Source organism: Antrostomus carolinensis, unplaced genomic scaffold (genome assembly GCF_000700745.2).
Source record: "Antrostomus carolinensis isolate BGI_N321 unplaced genomic scaffold, ASM70074v2 scaffold52237, whole genome shotgun sequence".
NCBI lineage: Eukaryota > Metazoa > Chordata > Aves > Caprimulgiformes > Caprimulgidae > Antrostomus > Antrostomus carolinensis.
In genome coordinates this window covers 58,531-73,306 of record NW_010327700.1, presented here as the reverse complement: position 1 = coordinate 73,306, position 14,776 = coordinate 58,531, and the positions used below count along the sequence as shown (strand labels likewise).

General features: G+C 36.9%; 1 protein-coding gene across 1 annotated transcript in view; it reads right to left on the bottom strand.

Moving 5' to 3' along the window:
* Positions 1-278: 278 nt before the first annotated feature.
* SCAPER (S-phase cyclin A associated protein in the ER) overlaps positions 279-14,776 on the bottom strand; it is a gene marked incomplete at its 5' end in the record, with an annotated part of 71,607 nt that continues 57,109 nt past the window's right edge. The window contains 3 exons of the mRNA XM_010171958.1: positions 279-373; positions 2,035-2,086; positions 4,772-4,963. Coding sequence (XP_010170260.1) covers positions 279-373; positions 2,035-2,086; positions 4,772-4,963 — 339 coding nt within the window. The remainder of the gene's footprint in view (positions 374-2,034; positions 2,087-4,771; positions 4,964-14,776) is intronic.

Below are 14,776 nucleotides of genomic sequence, written 5' to 3'. Positions count from 1 at the left end.
CTTATTTCAGCAGTTCCGCAGTGCAAGTACCACCACATCACAGGGTAGAAAATACCCAAATCATGACATAGGATATGTGAAGGAAATGAACTCAAATTATCAAAATTACAAAACAGAACTTGAAAGTATCTACAGTACTTAGGACATAAATAGTGCAAATTATATATCTACAACATAAGTATTCAGAATATCAAAAACTTTTCGAAATAGCCTTTTAAATAAGGTAGTTTAACCGGTCAGCAAGATGATGTTAGGGATTTTAAAACCAAATACAACACTTATTTTTTCAAGAAGAACTGTCGAGCTTCTTCCCAGGACTGGCGGGGGAATCTGTTGGACAGCTCAAGATAATCTTGAGAATTGAAAAATTTTTCTGTTGAAGACAGAACATAAAATTACCAAGTTATTCTCTCTTAAGATAAGATGGCAATAAAACAAGAATAATGAACATGCAGCCAATCTGAGATGCTTCAAATAATTTACTCCCCTCCCCCTACTAAAAATTTCTTAAACCATGGGGTGACATTTCAGTGGAGCTCTGGACATTGAAGTTTGGCTGTAAAAACAGGGGCAGAGTGCTCTAATGAGCAGAGGCTTAGATTTTTAAGCCTTTGGATCAGGCTCTCTGCTTTACACACTGGAACATTATACATCTTTGTACATTTTATGTTCTCAGACCTACTGGGAACTAATTCAACCTCACTCAAGTTCGAGCAGCCTCTCCGCTTAGCAGCTTCTTTTTCCACGGAGGGCTGCAGAGGAGTTTGGCTCCCTGATTCCCCCAAAGCTTGCAGCACGATTACAAATGCTCCTTTTACTCCTATGGGTACTGCTGGTGAAATGAACGGGGCTACACATGCGTGCACAGGTCTTGTGGGGTGCAACCTTTCGAGCAGTGCCTTGCAGCGCAGCACCCAACAATGAGGTTTGCATTTTCAAGTTTTATACTGAGCAGCATTATTGTTCCCATTTGTTTTTTGGGGACACCATCCTTCACATTCAAGTGATATAATGGATAAAACTAATCCTGCTTATACTATTATTAAGTCAGCTTTTATGCAACTGGGTAATGTTTAGAAATCACACTCGCATGTCACCACATTGTCATCTTTGTTTAGAAGTTCATTCAGTTTCAATAGTGAAAATAAAAAGCATTTTTCCACTTGGATTTTAGATGTTTCTCAAGCAGATTCTCAGGCAAACACAATCCTGGAAAGTTTGTGCTGCAGATACTGCACGACGCTGCTTCAGACTAAGAGGTATAATGTTGACAGGAAAAATCACCATAAATTTATGTTTAATTTATATTTTATTTTTAAACACAAAGTTTATGCTTTAGACATAGAACCGCTCATCTTCTGCCAAACATCCAGCAAAATGGTGGTGGATTTCTGCTTGCTATTGAGGAGAAATGACTGTTTGAGCGATGCACTTTATGCAAAATATGAGCAACTCGAGACAAGATTCCCATCAACACACTCGAATTTCAGATGTGTTTAACAAGTACGAGCTGTCTTAGCTGAAAATCTTTCAAACATTTAGCCTAAAGAGGTTAACTGCATTTTACACAATATTTACAACAGCTGAGGGGGAAAAAAAAAAATCACAACTCTTCTGCAAACTGACAAACTTTACAGGATAATTACTGGATAGTATTTTATTAATTTTTGGCTCCTTGAGAGTATTGGCATGGCTGTGGCTTCTGCAACCTAAAACTTTTGAAGGTAGCCTTTCTGACAGCTAATTAAATGTGTGCACCTACAGTATCACATTTTCAGACATGATACCACATAACATTTAATAAAGATTAACAGTCTGAATTCCTGATATGAGGAGCAGCAGACTGGAAGACATGTATGTGGAAGCCAGAATATAAGCTAGAGAGCCTCTCCCCAATCTGTAAAATCATTTTGCAATTTACTCTATTTCTTTCATTGTGATGCAGATTTAAAAAAAATTAAATCACAGTAAAATATAGTATCTACACATTTTGTTATCCAATTTCTACTCTGTTACATTTTATTGAAGACGTACCCCTCTGCTGAGATAACTGATTATCCGTCTGGCCTGAACTCTGTGCAAAATCCTATGGGGGAGGAAAAAAATGGCATCAGGTTTTCAGATCTTACATCTGAGGAATTAAAACAACATTTTAAAGGCTTCACAGTCACTCAAAAACACTAACACTTTATGAAATCTGTAAATTAACAAACTCTGTCTTGTTTGCTACATATCATAACAGAATACTGCCAGCACTTAAATTCTATGATATAGCATGGATTTTTATACTTTTATTTACCTTTTTTGAAAAAAAATGTACTTTTAATAAACAACAGAAAAAAATAAGGTTTTATTATCTTCCTAGGAAATAGTTATTATAATGATTTTTAATCTAAGAGAACATTTACTATAGCTGTGCTTCTTTAAAACAAACGGTGTTTTAGATTTATGTTCCTGACTCCAAATTAACAAAATTCTTGAATTATCCCAATTTCATTGGCTGTGCTTCCCAGTGACGTGGGAGCCCGAGGTCTTGACCTCCTGAGAGTAAGTGAGATTCTTCCACAGCCGTGATGAACCCTGGCCAGTGCTACAGCCAGCTGTGTAACCAGCTGAAGTGCAGTGAATCTAAGTGCCCGACACGACGTGTGATCCCTGCTGCTATCGGACATTATGCCGCAACCTCTGGAGTCAGCAAGGACACCCACCAACTTCGCTCAGAACAATGTATGATTATGCAAGTCAGCTGCCCCAGGATGGAGAGGGCTTTTAGGATCCTATCTTTTGGTTGAGTTCTGAGCAGAGACAGTATTATTTGACGTAAGGGATATGATTTACCAAATCATGGATATTCCTAAATGTTTTTTTTCATTATTTCAGTACATCTAGAAACAGAAGTAACAAAAATAAAAAAGATGATGCAAACTTTAGATGATGGAAATAAATCTCTTGCTAGGGAGGTATAACGTGGATTGTTGTAAAATCCAGCAATTATTTTCCTTTGATTTACACTGCACACATTTAACACACTGTATTTAAGTGTTATATTTGTACACACCACCAAACTTTTACGTAAACGAGACTTCTTTTTGCATTCCCTGGCACAGGAAGAATCTCATTTTCTAGTCATGGGGAAACATTCTGCAGTCTTTCCCAAACCCTCCACTGAAGCAAATGAGAGATTTGCTTGACAAACAGCAGCGAGTTGAAATAAAAGTAGAGAGGGAAGTCTCTCCTCTGTGTGTGCGGGTATCTGAGCATTTCTTGGTTCCTTGCAGAATTGTTCTCTGTGTGTGCGTTTGCACGCGCGTGTATGCAAAGTTTGGTATTAGATTTTAGAATGGGTAAAACTTACTAAAGTACAGGTGAAGTCAGCAAAGACATGACACTTCACAAGCACACAAGGATCTTCCATATTTTAATAGTACACCTTTTTTAAAAGCCTGAAAGAATAGTATGTGGACTTCGCATCAAAGATATACCTCTAATTGGAAATCAAATTAATAATGTTGACCCTGATAAATATACTTACGCTTTGCTGTAGCTGCTGAGGGTTTAAATTACATTCTTGAAATCAAGGTAAATAACCTTAATTATTCAAATAGGGAATGCTCTCCCCCTCTCTCATGTTTTTGGTTGGAAAAAAACCAAATTAAATTTGCCGCATTTACTCATAATGCTTCAATTATTCTTTGCCACTGTTAATGTCTACACTGAAATCTGTAGTTTCAATATAGGAAAGTCAAAGTAAAACATCAATTATAGTTTTGTATTTAATCAGAAGTTCACTATAATATAGCAAATTCTTCTAATACTAAGTTCCAAACTTTTTTTTTTAAACTGCTATGCAATTATTTTAGTATTAAAAGGATAAAAAGTAGCTGCACTCAGAAGTTTGATGTTATGCTAAGACTTTTAGTAAATATTTAGTTCTTGTGACTTCTCTCCCAAATCCGTGCAGCTTACCCTCAGAATAGCTGTAAAGCATTAGGGAAAAAAGAGTTTGACTATAACATTTCTATATCAACAACAGTAACTTTCAGGTGACTGATACAGAGTTACTATACTCCTAAAAGCATATTGTTTTTTAATAGTAGAGTGTTTATGAAAACTGCATTTATTCATAGGAAAGAGTCAGTAAAATGTATGGAAAACATGAGGCACGCATAAAATCTGATACATAAAGCACAGCATACAAATTTAGACAAAGAGAACAAAAATGCTGTAAATCCTTATTCAAAACAGTATTTGTAGTGACCTCAGTGGCTTACTGTCAAAAATAAAGACTGCAAGATTAGACCGGTAACATATGTTCTGTGTATTTTCTGAATAAAATATATACACTTCTGTTCAGTTCTCCCTGTAAATCTACTGTATGCAGTATACAACTGTACATTTGTATGTAAACACATTAATATACCGATTTCAGATATGCTATACTTGTAGTTTTTTAAAAATGAAATACTTTAAGAATTGTCCTGTAATAGCAAGATCTACATCAAATCTTCCTGGCACGCCCAATAACTTTAATGAAAACAGGATTCTGCATGTGACAGTGAGAACCTGAACGACTCCATAACCTTTTAGTGTTATAAGATGCCTCAAGTACAGGCATAATCTGTGGTTTGAAAAGAGCTGCAGAGAATCTTAAAGTACTTCAATGCTGTTCACTTGTTTTACTTAAGTCAAACGATTCCCATATACACAGCAAAGGCGAGAAAAACTCTTGCAGTTATCCTGCACACTGCTGTTCTGTTACTGCAATAGCTACCTGAATGAACGTGGCGAGTAAAACACAACTCATCTCCTGCTCCAGGATGATCTTGTTCTGAGGGTTATTGTAACAAGCAGCTATTAGCGAAGGGAAGAGCACTTTGATTAAACGGGGATCACTGAAATACTGGAAAGGCAACTGGCATAGTTTTTGCAGCACTGTGGGGTGACGGCCAGACTGTACAATGATCTGAAAATACAAACGTAACAAAATTAAAACACGTGATCTATCTGTTCTTCTCTTCCTGTTAACCACCAAGGGTGTTGAAGTCATGCTAAAAAAATGAGCATGGCTGAGGAGTAAATACTAAAAATAAGGCTTATAACATTTAGTCCAAGTAATACTTGCATGCTAAACCAGAAGTTATTTTTATTGCAGAGGAACACAAAGACTGTAAGACTGTGAAACTTCTTTTTCTTGCATCACCCAAAAAGATAGCAAGCAAATGAGAAGGGGATTAATCTGCCTATTACAATAAAGCAGATATTTAATACCTTCATCCAAAGGACAAAGAATTATAGCAAAGGGACTATTCTAAGTAATAGCTATGAAACAAAAACCCCCAGCCCCTGCCATTTTAACACAGTAAGCATGTCTTTAGGAAAACAAAACAAAACAAAAAAACCCAACCAAACAAAAAAAACCCCCAAAACAAAAAACATCAAGAAAGAGATCACCAGGACTGTAAAAACCCTCCCGAAGCTGGATCATCCTTTACTAGAGTGCTCTCCTCTCTGGCAATTAGAGAGGACTCTGTTTCATGGTAGATGTCTGCCATGCATTCTCAGGCACGAAAAAGAAAAGGTGATTGTAAGCTGCACAGCAAGGAGTTTCAGTAAGTAGAGCCTCAGAAAGATCCTCCCATCTGTATTTCTTATCTCAGTTTCTATCAGTGCCATTGACTCTAAAAGGAGAATTGTTTAGATAAATGGGACTGTTGTCATGAAGCAGGCTAAGTTTACAACTGTGTACATCTGAAGAAATAAGGCAATGCTATTACTGGTCTCCTGCAAAGGAACCTTTTCAATTTACTTGATATTCTTATAAAGTCTCTGTGATAAACTAAAAAATGCCAAAATCGGATCTGTTCCAAGTAACCTTGATTAGACAATTATAATATGAAAGAGCTGTTTGACCCAAAGTTGGCTTTTCGGCATAGGAGGAAGCTCCTATAAGGTTAGAACACTGTAAAACTTAGGGACACGGCTGTAAATTGTACTTGGAAAAACACAATTTTACAGGTACACACCCAGACAAGACTGCATTCAAATTAAAACCAGAAGGACAGAAAGAAGCACTTGAGAGCACAGGAACATAAATTACAGGGATTTACAAGTTTTCAAAGCACTTTTAACAATACCTTCAGAGCACACTCTCAGTTGATAATGCAGTTCAGTTTAAAAACAAGATCAACAAAGTAATAGTTTGCATTTTTTTTCAGTTTACCAGCAAAAAAGATATTCAAAACCTTTCAAAATACTGGTAGAAATGTCTTCATGCCCTTAAAGACAGGAAGAATTTCTAAAAGACAGCCAAATACGTGACAATTAAGCATACATTCAGACAGTGTTTTGAAGAAAGTATCACTGAAGCATTTGGATTATTCTAAACTATTGGCTACCACCCAGTAAGCAAGAGGGTGCCTTTGAAGTCTGTGATTACTGTTTGAATTTTAAATTATCTGGAGTGGTTATTATAAAAATCTGTTTTTCTATGGTAAATTCTACAATCAGAAAAGAACTTAAAAAAACTCTTAACTGTACTAAACTGAACAACAGAATTCTTGATTTCTTTTTAATGGCCCCTGTACACTTGATGAACAGGCAGAGGAAGAGAAGTTTTTGAGACTTAATTTTTCATTTCACACTTTACTTCCTTTACCTGTTCTAAAAATGCCATGGATAATTAGTGAACTCCTGCCAAACCAACAGTGCAGATACTCACTTTCATGGAATAATAATGAAATAATAATTCCACTTTCATGGAATTATTATTTCATTACCTTTTCCTTTGCAACGTTTTTACTACTATGATTTTATTAACATTAAAGATAGGAAGGTATATACAAGAGCTGCCAATTGTTTTAATCTGGCATTTAGCACATGTGGAATCAATTTAATGATTTCAGCTCATTGTACCAATGTAGCAACTAAACCTGATATGCTATATTATGTACTCTGAAAAAAACAAAAAAACATGAGTCACCTCTTACTGGAAAAAAACCCAAACGAATAAATCTCTACCAGAGCACATATTCCTTTTTTCACTGTCAGCTGGCAGAGAAAGTGAAGTCCAACAATTGATTTAGCAGATTAACAATGAAGAAAACAAACTTCTTTACCATAGAAAAAGACTTCTCTACTTCACTTGACTGAATGATTCCAGGGAGTTTTGCAGGCCTGGAATACTCATCTTACAAAACACTCTAATACAAGATACAAACTTCTTCCTGAAATCCAGTGCAGAAAACTTGCTTTTTCTCCTGCCACACACTGGAATCCAGACACATTTACCTAGAATTAGCTTTTCTTGTTGGTCTCTCTAGCCTGAAAGTCAGATATGCCTGTCAAAAGTAACAAGATCCTAATTAAATCACAGCATTTCTGTACAGCCAAGCATTTAAGCACCTGCTTAACTTCAGATATGTGCCTAGGTTCCATTAATATTTGCTTGTGGTTTTCTTTTTCTGAATTGAGACCTATCAAATTAGAACAAGCTACATTTTTTTTTTTAATTCAGAGCAGGCAACTCACATTAATGTTTTCTATGTTTCATTAAAAAAATTTTGCTTACTCTCAAAATTTATACATATTCATGCAACTTTATTGTTTTTGCCTGTGCTTAACTTAAATAAATTCCAAAAAAGAAGTACCTGCTTAGCTTAGCTTATTTTTGGCCTAACACAGTAAATATTAGAATAACCCTGTGAAGACCCAAACAAGGCACAGGTAAGAGACTCAGCAAATACACTTCTGAAATGCTATTTCCTAATGAATTAATGAAGTTTTCCTTTGTGCTTCCAGTGAAACTCAAGACCCTGACAGATTTCAGAGGAAGTGCCCCTGTTACAGAGCATGGTGGAGTGATTCAGGGTTAGCACACCAGAAAGCACTGGCCAAAAGCACCGTCAGCCCTCAATGTAAAAGCCTGCTGAAAATGAGGGGCATCTTAAAGCCCGCACTGTGCTGAACTGAAGCAACCCCTATGCCTATGTCAGCTTATATAAGCCGACAGTTAGCAAGGCTGCACAATATACACCACTCTAATATCCAACTGTGTTTACTTTCAAGCTTTGCTAAAAGACCTTTAAGAATACAATTTTCCCTGCTTGGTCTCTGAATTTCCAGCTTTCCTACACCGCATACGCTGCACCTCTCGAGCCCACACTAGCTGACTGACCAGCACAATGACTAATGTGACGACCTGTGGGAACTTTTTCCTGAGCAACACCATTCAAGGTTGCCTATCAGTTATCTTCTGTCACTCCCACCAGTTTATAGCCTTCTGCAGGTCCCACTAATTTGCTTAATCTCCTATAGCCAGAGGGTCAGGCATTCTCTTCTGCCCTACCAGGCAATCCATGCTCCCATGTGACTCTTTGGAAAGTGCACTCTGTGCTCACATGCGCAATAACCATCTTGATCCACTGTATTGGTGTTTCTGAAGTTTATCATTTAGGAAAGCATGATTCATGATTTCTAAAGTCTCTAAATATTCACTAGATATTCCCAATACTCACTATATAGTATATTGCTTGGCCACTTGCTGCAATTCTTCTAGCTGCAAAAGTCTGAAGCAGCATAAAAGTCAGTCTTTCAAAACAGACTACAATGACAAAAGCCAGCAATATACCACACAGCACTTGAGCAATAAAACAGGACAATCAATCAAAAGAATTAAAAGCTCCCTGTGGTATGGAACAGTAATAAAATTGTGAGAGGAACTCATTGTTTTGCTGGGAGAGAAGGCTTCCCCTGTCACCTAGGCGGGGTGTCTGCCTGCAGACTTGAGGTGACTGCTGGACAGATATTCCATCCTGGATTCTGCAGTAGTTCTTCGTGTTCCAACCAGGACAGCTCCAGCAGCCACCTTCTCCTGTCACTGCTTCCTGGCACCTTGCAAAGGAGATCTTCCCAGGACTCAAGGCTTTTCCTAGAGAACTAATAAGTCATATGGACCCAAATAACTTGGGTACAAGCTTCAACTCTGGGTAGCAAAGGCTTTTTTTTTGTTGTTGTTCTTGTTGCTCCAAGGGCCCAGAAGTAACTTTATGATGATCCTGTAGGAATGAGAATCATAAAAGTGTGACTCCTTTCCTTGCTTGCAAGGGCAGGGGCATAACAACTGCTGGCATACACAGGGGCAACCTTTGCATGACAACTAGCAAGGGAAAGATGTTTTGGTGTACACCTCCTAATTCTATTTACATACTGTATACACATATATTTGTCTTTCACACAATCTTTCTGTATATTCCTTTTATCATGAAAAAAACCCTACAATTACTTTTAAATGCATATGTATGATTTTTTGTCAAAGCAGGGTAAAACTTTGTAACTAATAGGATTCAGATCTTTCAAATGATACAGAAGGTTATCAGCAGTTACATGTCAAATCAGAAGTAAAATCTTACCAAGTCAGTGGCTAATTTTACAAGAAAATTAAAATAAGAATCATCTAGTCTTTGAAACTGTACCTTCATAACCAGGTAACTGAGTTTATAAGTATCTTGTAAGTAATAAACTGAATTTCATTGAGAAAACTAAAATGTCAGCCAGAAAGTTGAAGAATGACTGTATGTAAAATATGCAACAAATATTAGCCAAACTGAAGTGAACTGGTAATTCATATATTCGTATCATTAATATATTCTAATTAGACATGTAATGTAGATGCATGCTACTAAATTTTCAAGAACTAGTAGTTCAATCAAATTGCCTTGTAAAGATTCACATTTTTTTAACTACGAAGTAGCATTTTCGGTGACAATTGGAATTTCTGTTTCCAAATTGTAACGGCACACATTTTGCATATGTAAAGCATTTAAAAAAAGAGAAACTAATGGAATTTAAAACTTTGCCTGCAACCTTCCTGAGATTTAAAGAACATTAAGATCACAGCTTGGTCGTTAATGGTTCTATGCATGTATGTTAAATATTGTCAGATATATTATTGCAAGTAACAAAAACCAAAAAGGTTCAGTCTTAGACCAAAAACTTTTTCAGTCCTTGAGTACTATGCAAGTTAGTCCAGGATTACTGCACAGGGGAAGTGCTGATTTTTAGAGCGATATTTAGTCTAGTTCTACTGATGGATTCAAGTTTTTTTGTTTCACTTGGACATCTGCAGCTCTGGAAAGGCATCATTCATGTCAGTCATTTCTGTCCATATATACCATAAAAACACTGGAATTATCTTTTGAAGTGGCTAATTAATTTTCTGGTCAGGAGGAACAGAAAGCCAGCAGCAAGCTTTTTGTCTATGCAAAGGCAAAAAAAAAGAACTGAGAAGTCAGTATTCAACTGATTCAGAAAGCCAGGTTCTCAATGAACTAAACTGTGGTAGACCAGCGAACTGTAATATTATGAATCAATTATTATAATTTACTGAAGGTTATCCATACATTTAGAAAGCTACATTTATCACGTGCCTAAAATGACAGAAATATTTATTACTTTATTATTTTCTCAAAGGTTGCTTTCTCCCCTGCAAAATAATAATTAAAAATATCTCCTCACAGTATTCCACGTTAAAAATTAGTTGGTTTAGGCCCAGTAAGAAGCTGTTCTCCAAATAGTTAGACAGTGGACAGGTTATCAAGTCCAAGCCTAATAAGTCCACAACAGAGTATGTTTTTAATTAGTCAAAGCATCTTCCCTAGCTGCCAAAGGAAGTTGCTGAACAAGATGGTGCATCTGCTACGAGACATTCACCACATCCATTTCAGCGTGGTAAGCAATGCTGCCAACAATAATCCATTGCTCCAGGGTTCTTTACGTCCAGGGCTGGGGGACGCAGCCAGTGCTGGCCCTTGGAGACAAGAGCCCTCAGCCCCAGGCTAACTCAGGAATGTGGACGTGTACTTCCATGTTCTGGGAGACCTGCTGAAGACTTTTCACAAATGTAACTGAAAGATATGATTGAAGTGTTGCCAAACAGAAACACTGCATGTGGGTACCTCTCATAGCAGATCCTGTAACTTATCTGAGTTCTTGCTTTCATTCTGTTCTGCTGCCTCATAATTTCTTTTATCACAAATTTCTCATTACCATTAGGGCAATGATTCTGCAAAAGCTTATTTTTTGTTAAGCTGAAGCTTCACTGAAGTCACCAATAATACTTTTGTACACACAGGTGCACAGGTGTGCTTTCCACACCACAAATAACAGAAAAGCTCATAGCAGCCTGGATTCTCTCACATCTCTTCTAGAAGCCATTTGGTTACTGCCTGCCAGCTTACATTGCCTTTCAGAAATCAACTACACAAAAATATCAGAAGATTTAAAAATTGAGTGCCTTTAGATGTTAACTTGATCATATTGTTTGCTTATTATTTCTATTCCTTTTGCTGTATCTTAACACTACCTCATGGTTGATGCTGTTAAAATACGCAACATAAAAATGCAGAAACTTTGGGAGCAAACACATTGCTGGTATCACTGGCACCACTAAGGCACAGCCACCATAAATGAGACCTATAGGAGTAGTGAGACATCCAACTAACAAGGTAGAAACAAGGTCCAGCAACCCTCAGCTGCCATCTGAGCCCCTGGAACAGCACATATGCTGCCAGGTCTTAAAAACAAATACAGTGATTATCACTTTGCGCTGAATTGACTTTCTAGAAAAACATCCATCTCAACAGAACTTCCTTTTATTTTTATAAAATGAAGCATTACAATGTGCTCTTCTACTTGACTGTGCTCTTCTGCTATAATGTATTTCACAATGAAATGCAATTTTCTTAGAACAACTCAGACTAAAAAGTTAATGGTTCTCTAAGGGCACTCCTTGCCTTTTCCACTCTCTCGTGTGATCTACAGTTCCAAACTTGAACGTGGCCATTATAAACATCTGGATCTTAAAATTGTACTGTTGGTATGGGAACTATTAATGTTTCTTTTCTGTTTATTTATCATTTATATAAATGTCAATTCTAATTTGTACAAACAACTAATAACTTTATTGAACAGGAACTGTGCGCCTAATCTCTGTAACTACAGCTTTCCATCAAACAGCTAAATCCTTTTGTTTGATGTCAGGTTATTTATAACTTTGTAAAAGAAATAAGTCTTTATATTAGTAGTCCAGAGTTTCTCTTCAAAGTTAGATCTGCATTATTTCTTTGCTTCTATATAAACAGATCTCATACTGCTAGTATTTAATCAGCAGGATATGTCACCACTTAAGATCTTCCTCTGTTTTAAGGTCAAGCTCTTTTCTTTCCATTTTGCAAACTCCACCATTGGCAAGGCTCTGAGCAAAGCATGTTCTAAATTCCTCTTAACATTTATCAGGAATCAGAGCACCACTTCCATGCAAAAACAATGTTCCAGAAAGCTACATTCAAATTTTAAAATAAGAATTTTGTCTATTTGAAATATTCCCGCGTTTATTTTCTTAACATCACATGTAACCTTTCAGAGAAGATAAGAGAGTTCAGCATTAACATTAGTCTTCCTATAAACAACATTATGAGCACTGTCCTTTCAGAGCTAGCTCTGTGGTTTAAGCATACAGATTCAGTGGTGCTCTGTGTATACATAAGAAAGAAAAAAATTATCTGTGCAGTTTTTGTGTAATCATCCTAAGCCATCTGAGCATTTAGGGTAGGACAATGGCAAATATAAGCATAGGGATGCAGCAAAGATGTAAAAACATTTATTGAAAGTGATGCTGGTGGGAAATCTAGATAAAGAAGTTCTTTATACAAAGGTCTTGAACAAATGTCACCCAAAATGACAAACAACAAGTCACCTTAGTTATAAGATAATAAATGAAGTATATATAGATTAAATTCAGCAATAAATAAATAAATACTATTAAACAGATATTGTAAAAGATAAGCTCCATTACAATGTGATGAGAGGAGAATGGAAACAATTGTAATATGCATTAAGGCTATTTGTGAATTTAACACACGCCCAGGCTACAGGATAAAATAGTAATCTAATTCTTGAACTGGAAAAGGTATTAGGGAAAAGTCTTAACTTCAAAAATGACAGTATTTAACATATTAACATAAAAAGAAACGTTTAAACACGTGAGATTGCTCTGCTCTCATGCTTGATGTTAATCATATACTTAAGTACCTTGTTAAATTGAAGGGTATCATTATTTTCTAGAAAATGGAAAGCTTCACAGTTCCCAAAATAATGTAAGATTTTTATGTTTAAATGTTGACCTAATAATTTTTAATCAGAGCAGAGTATTATTATACATCAAATACACATACTGTGTAAGCTCAAATAAAAAAAACCATCATACCATGTCTCAAATCCTTAGGTATTATTCTGAACACTGAAATTATTAGAATTAGCCCTTGCAGCCCTGCTCTATTTTTGAAGAATCATTTCATATTTAGATAACATCTTCAACTTTGATGACGTACCACTTGGAACTTCAAGCTGCTGCTTTGGGCATGATTCTCTACTCATCTACACAGGAGAAAGTCAAATGATGTGAATGAAGAATTAATGATTTAAAGGGCAGAGAAGAAATAGGACCTTAGTCATCAGAAGTTCACACAGACTATTGGCAGAGGTTTCTGCCATCATCCTTGAAAACAACTAGTTTGGGTCAAATTCCCCAGAAGGTGCGAATAATGAAAATATTACAGTCTAAACCAGAAAATCTCTCAGAGCATTCTCTCTCTTCCAAAGCAAGCATTCTCTGTCACTCTCCAAAATCCTACTTGCAAGTAAGAATTTTTATTACTAGTATATTTTGTCTTCTGTCTTCCACAATAAATGTAAAGGGTTTGTGAAAATATCTGATGATCAATTTAAAAAGACTGAAACATTGAGCCATTGGACGTGTTTCTGTGCTGGCTGAGGAAAAGTTTCAGACAGACAGCAAGAAAATGTACTTTTCTGCCATGAAAAGTGTGCTACAATTTACCCATCACTAAGGGGAGAGGAAGACGAGCAAGATTTTCCATAGCACTCACTCTGCAAGATTTAATGCACTTTATTTTTTCCTTTATATTTCAGTATCGTTTCAATCAAGTGTTACTTGAGCTGAACATGATGAAATGGATTTGGGAGACTTTTTTGGGCCTCTTGCAGGCTCCCACCCTTAGAGCAGCATCCAAGTGCTTGGAACAACTGTCAACCACCCGAGCCCAAAGCTGTGAACACAGAGCAGGCTGGCGTCCTCTCTGCGTGGGGCCAGCGATGTTGGGGACAGTCACTGTGGGTCTGCAGAGACTTGGAAAACTTATAGTTTATGGGAGAAGTACAGGGAGTTCCCTCACACATGAGGCGAGACAGACAATAGCTCACAAGGCCTGATTAAATATTTGCAGGCTTTAGACTTTGTTTTAAATTTCTGTGTGAAATTCAATTCGCATGAAAAGGAGAGAGTGACAGGCTGGGCGGGAAGGAGGCAGAGCGAAGGCAGGCATTGTGCAAGCTTCTGCGTCCATCTCCGCTGGCCAAACCCAAAATGTTCCAGGCCCAGGTCTCAGCTGAGAAGAAACTGCTTATTAAGCAGGATTACGCCAGACTCTGTGGTGGTTTTTAGATGTGGACAAAGGTCCACTGGGGATTAAGCTGAGACCTCCAAGCTCTCTTCGTTCCTGATCCAGGAATAAGATTAGAACGTCGTTCTCCGGAGGCAGCATTAGCCGACTGCTCACTCTCTTCATCTCTAAGCTTCTGTTATGGACTATATTTTAAGGTTGTTGAAAGTACTGGCTTTTATGATGTTTGGAGCTGAGCTTATTTTTTTCGTGTTTACAGTTTAAGAACAAGACAATAAGATAAATCCAAGTGCATTCAT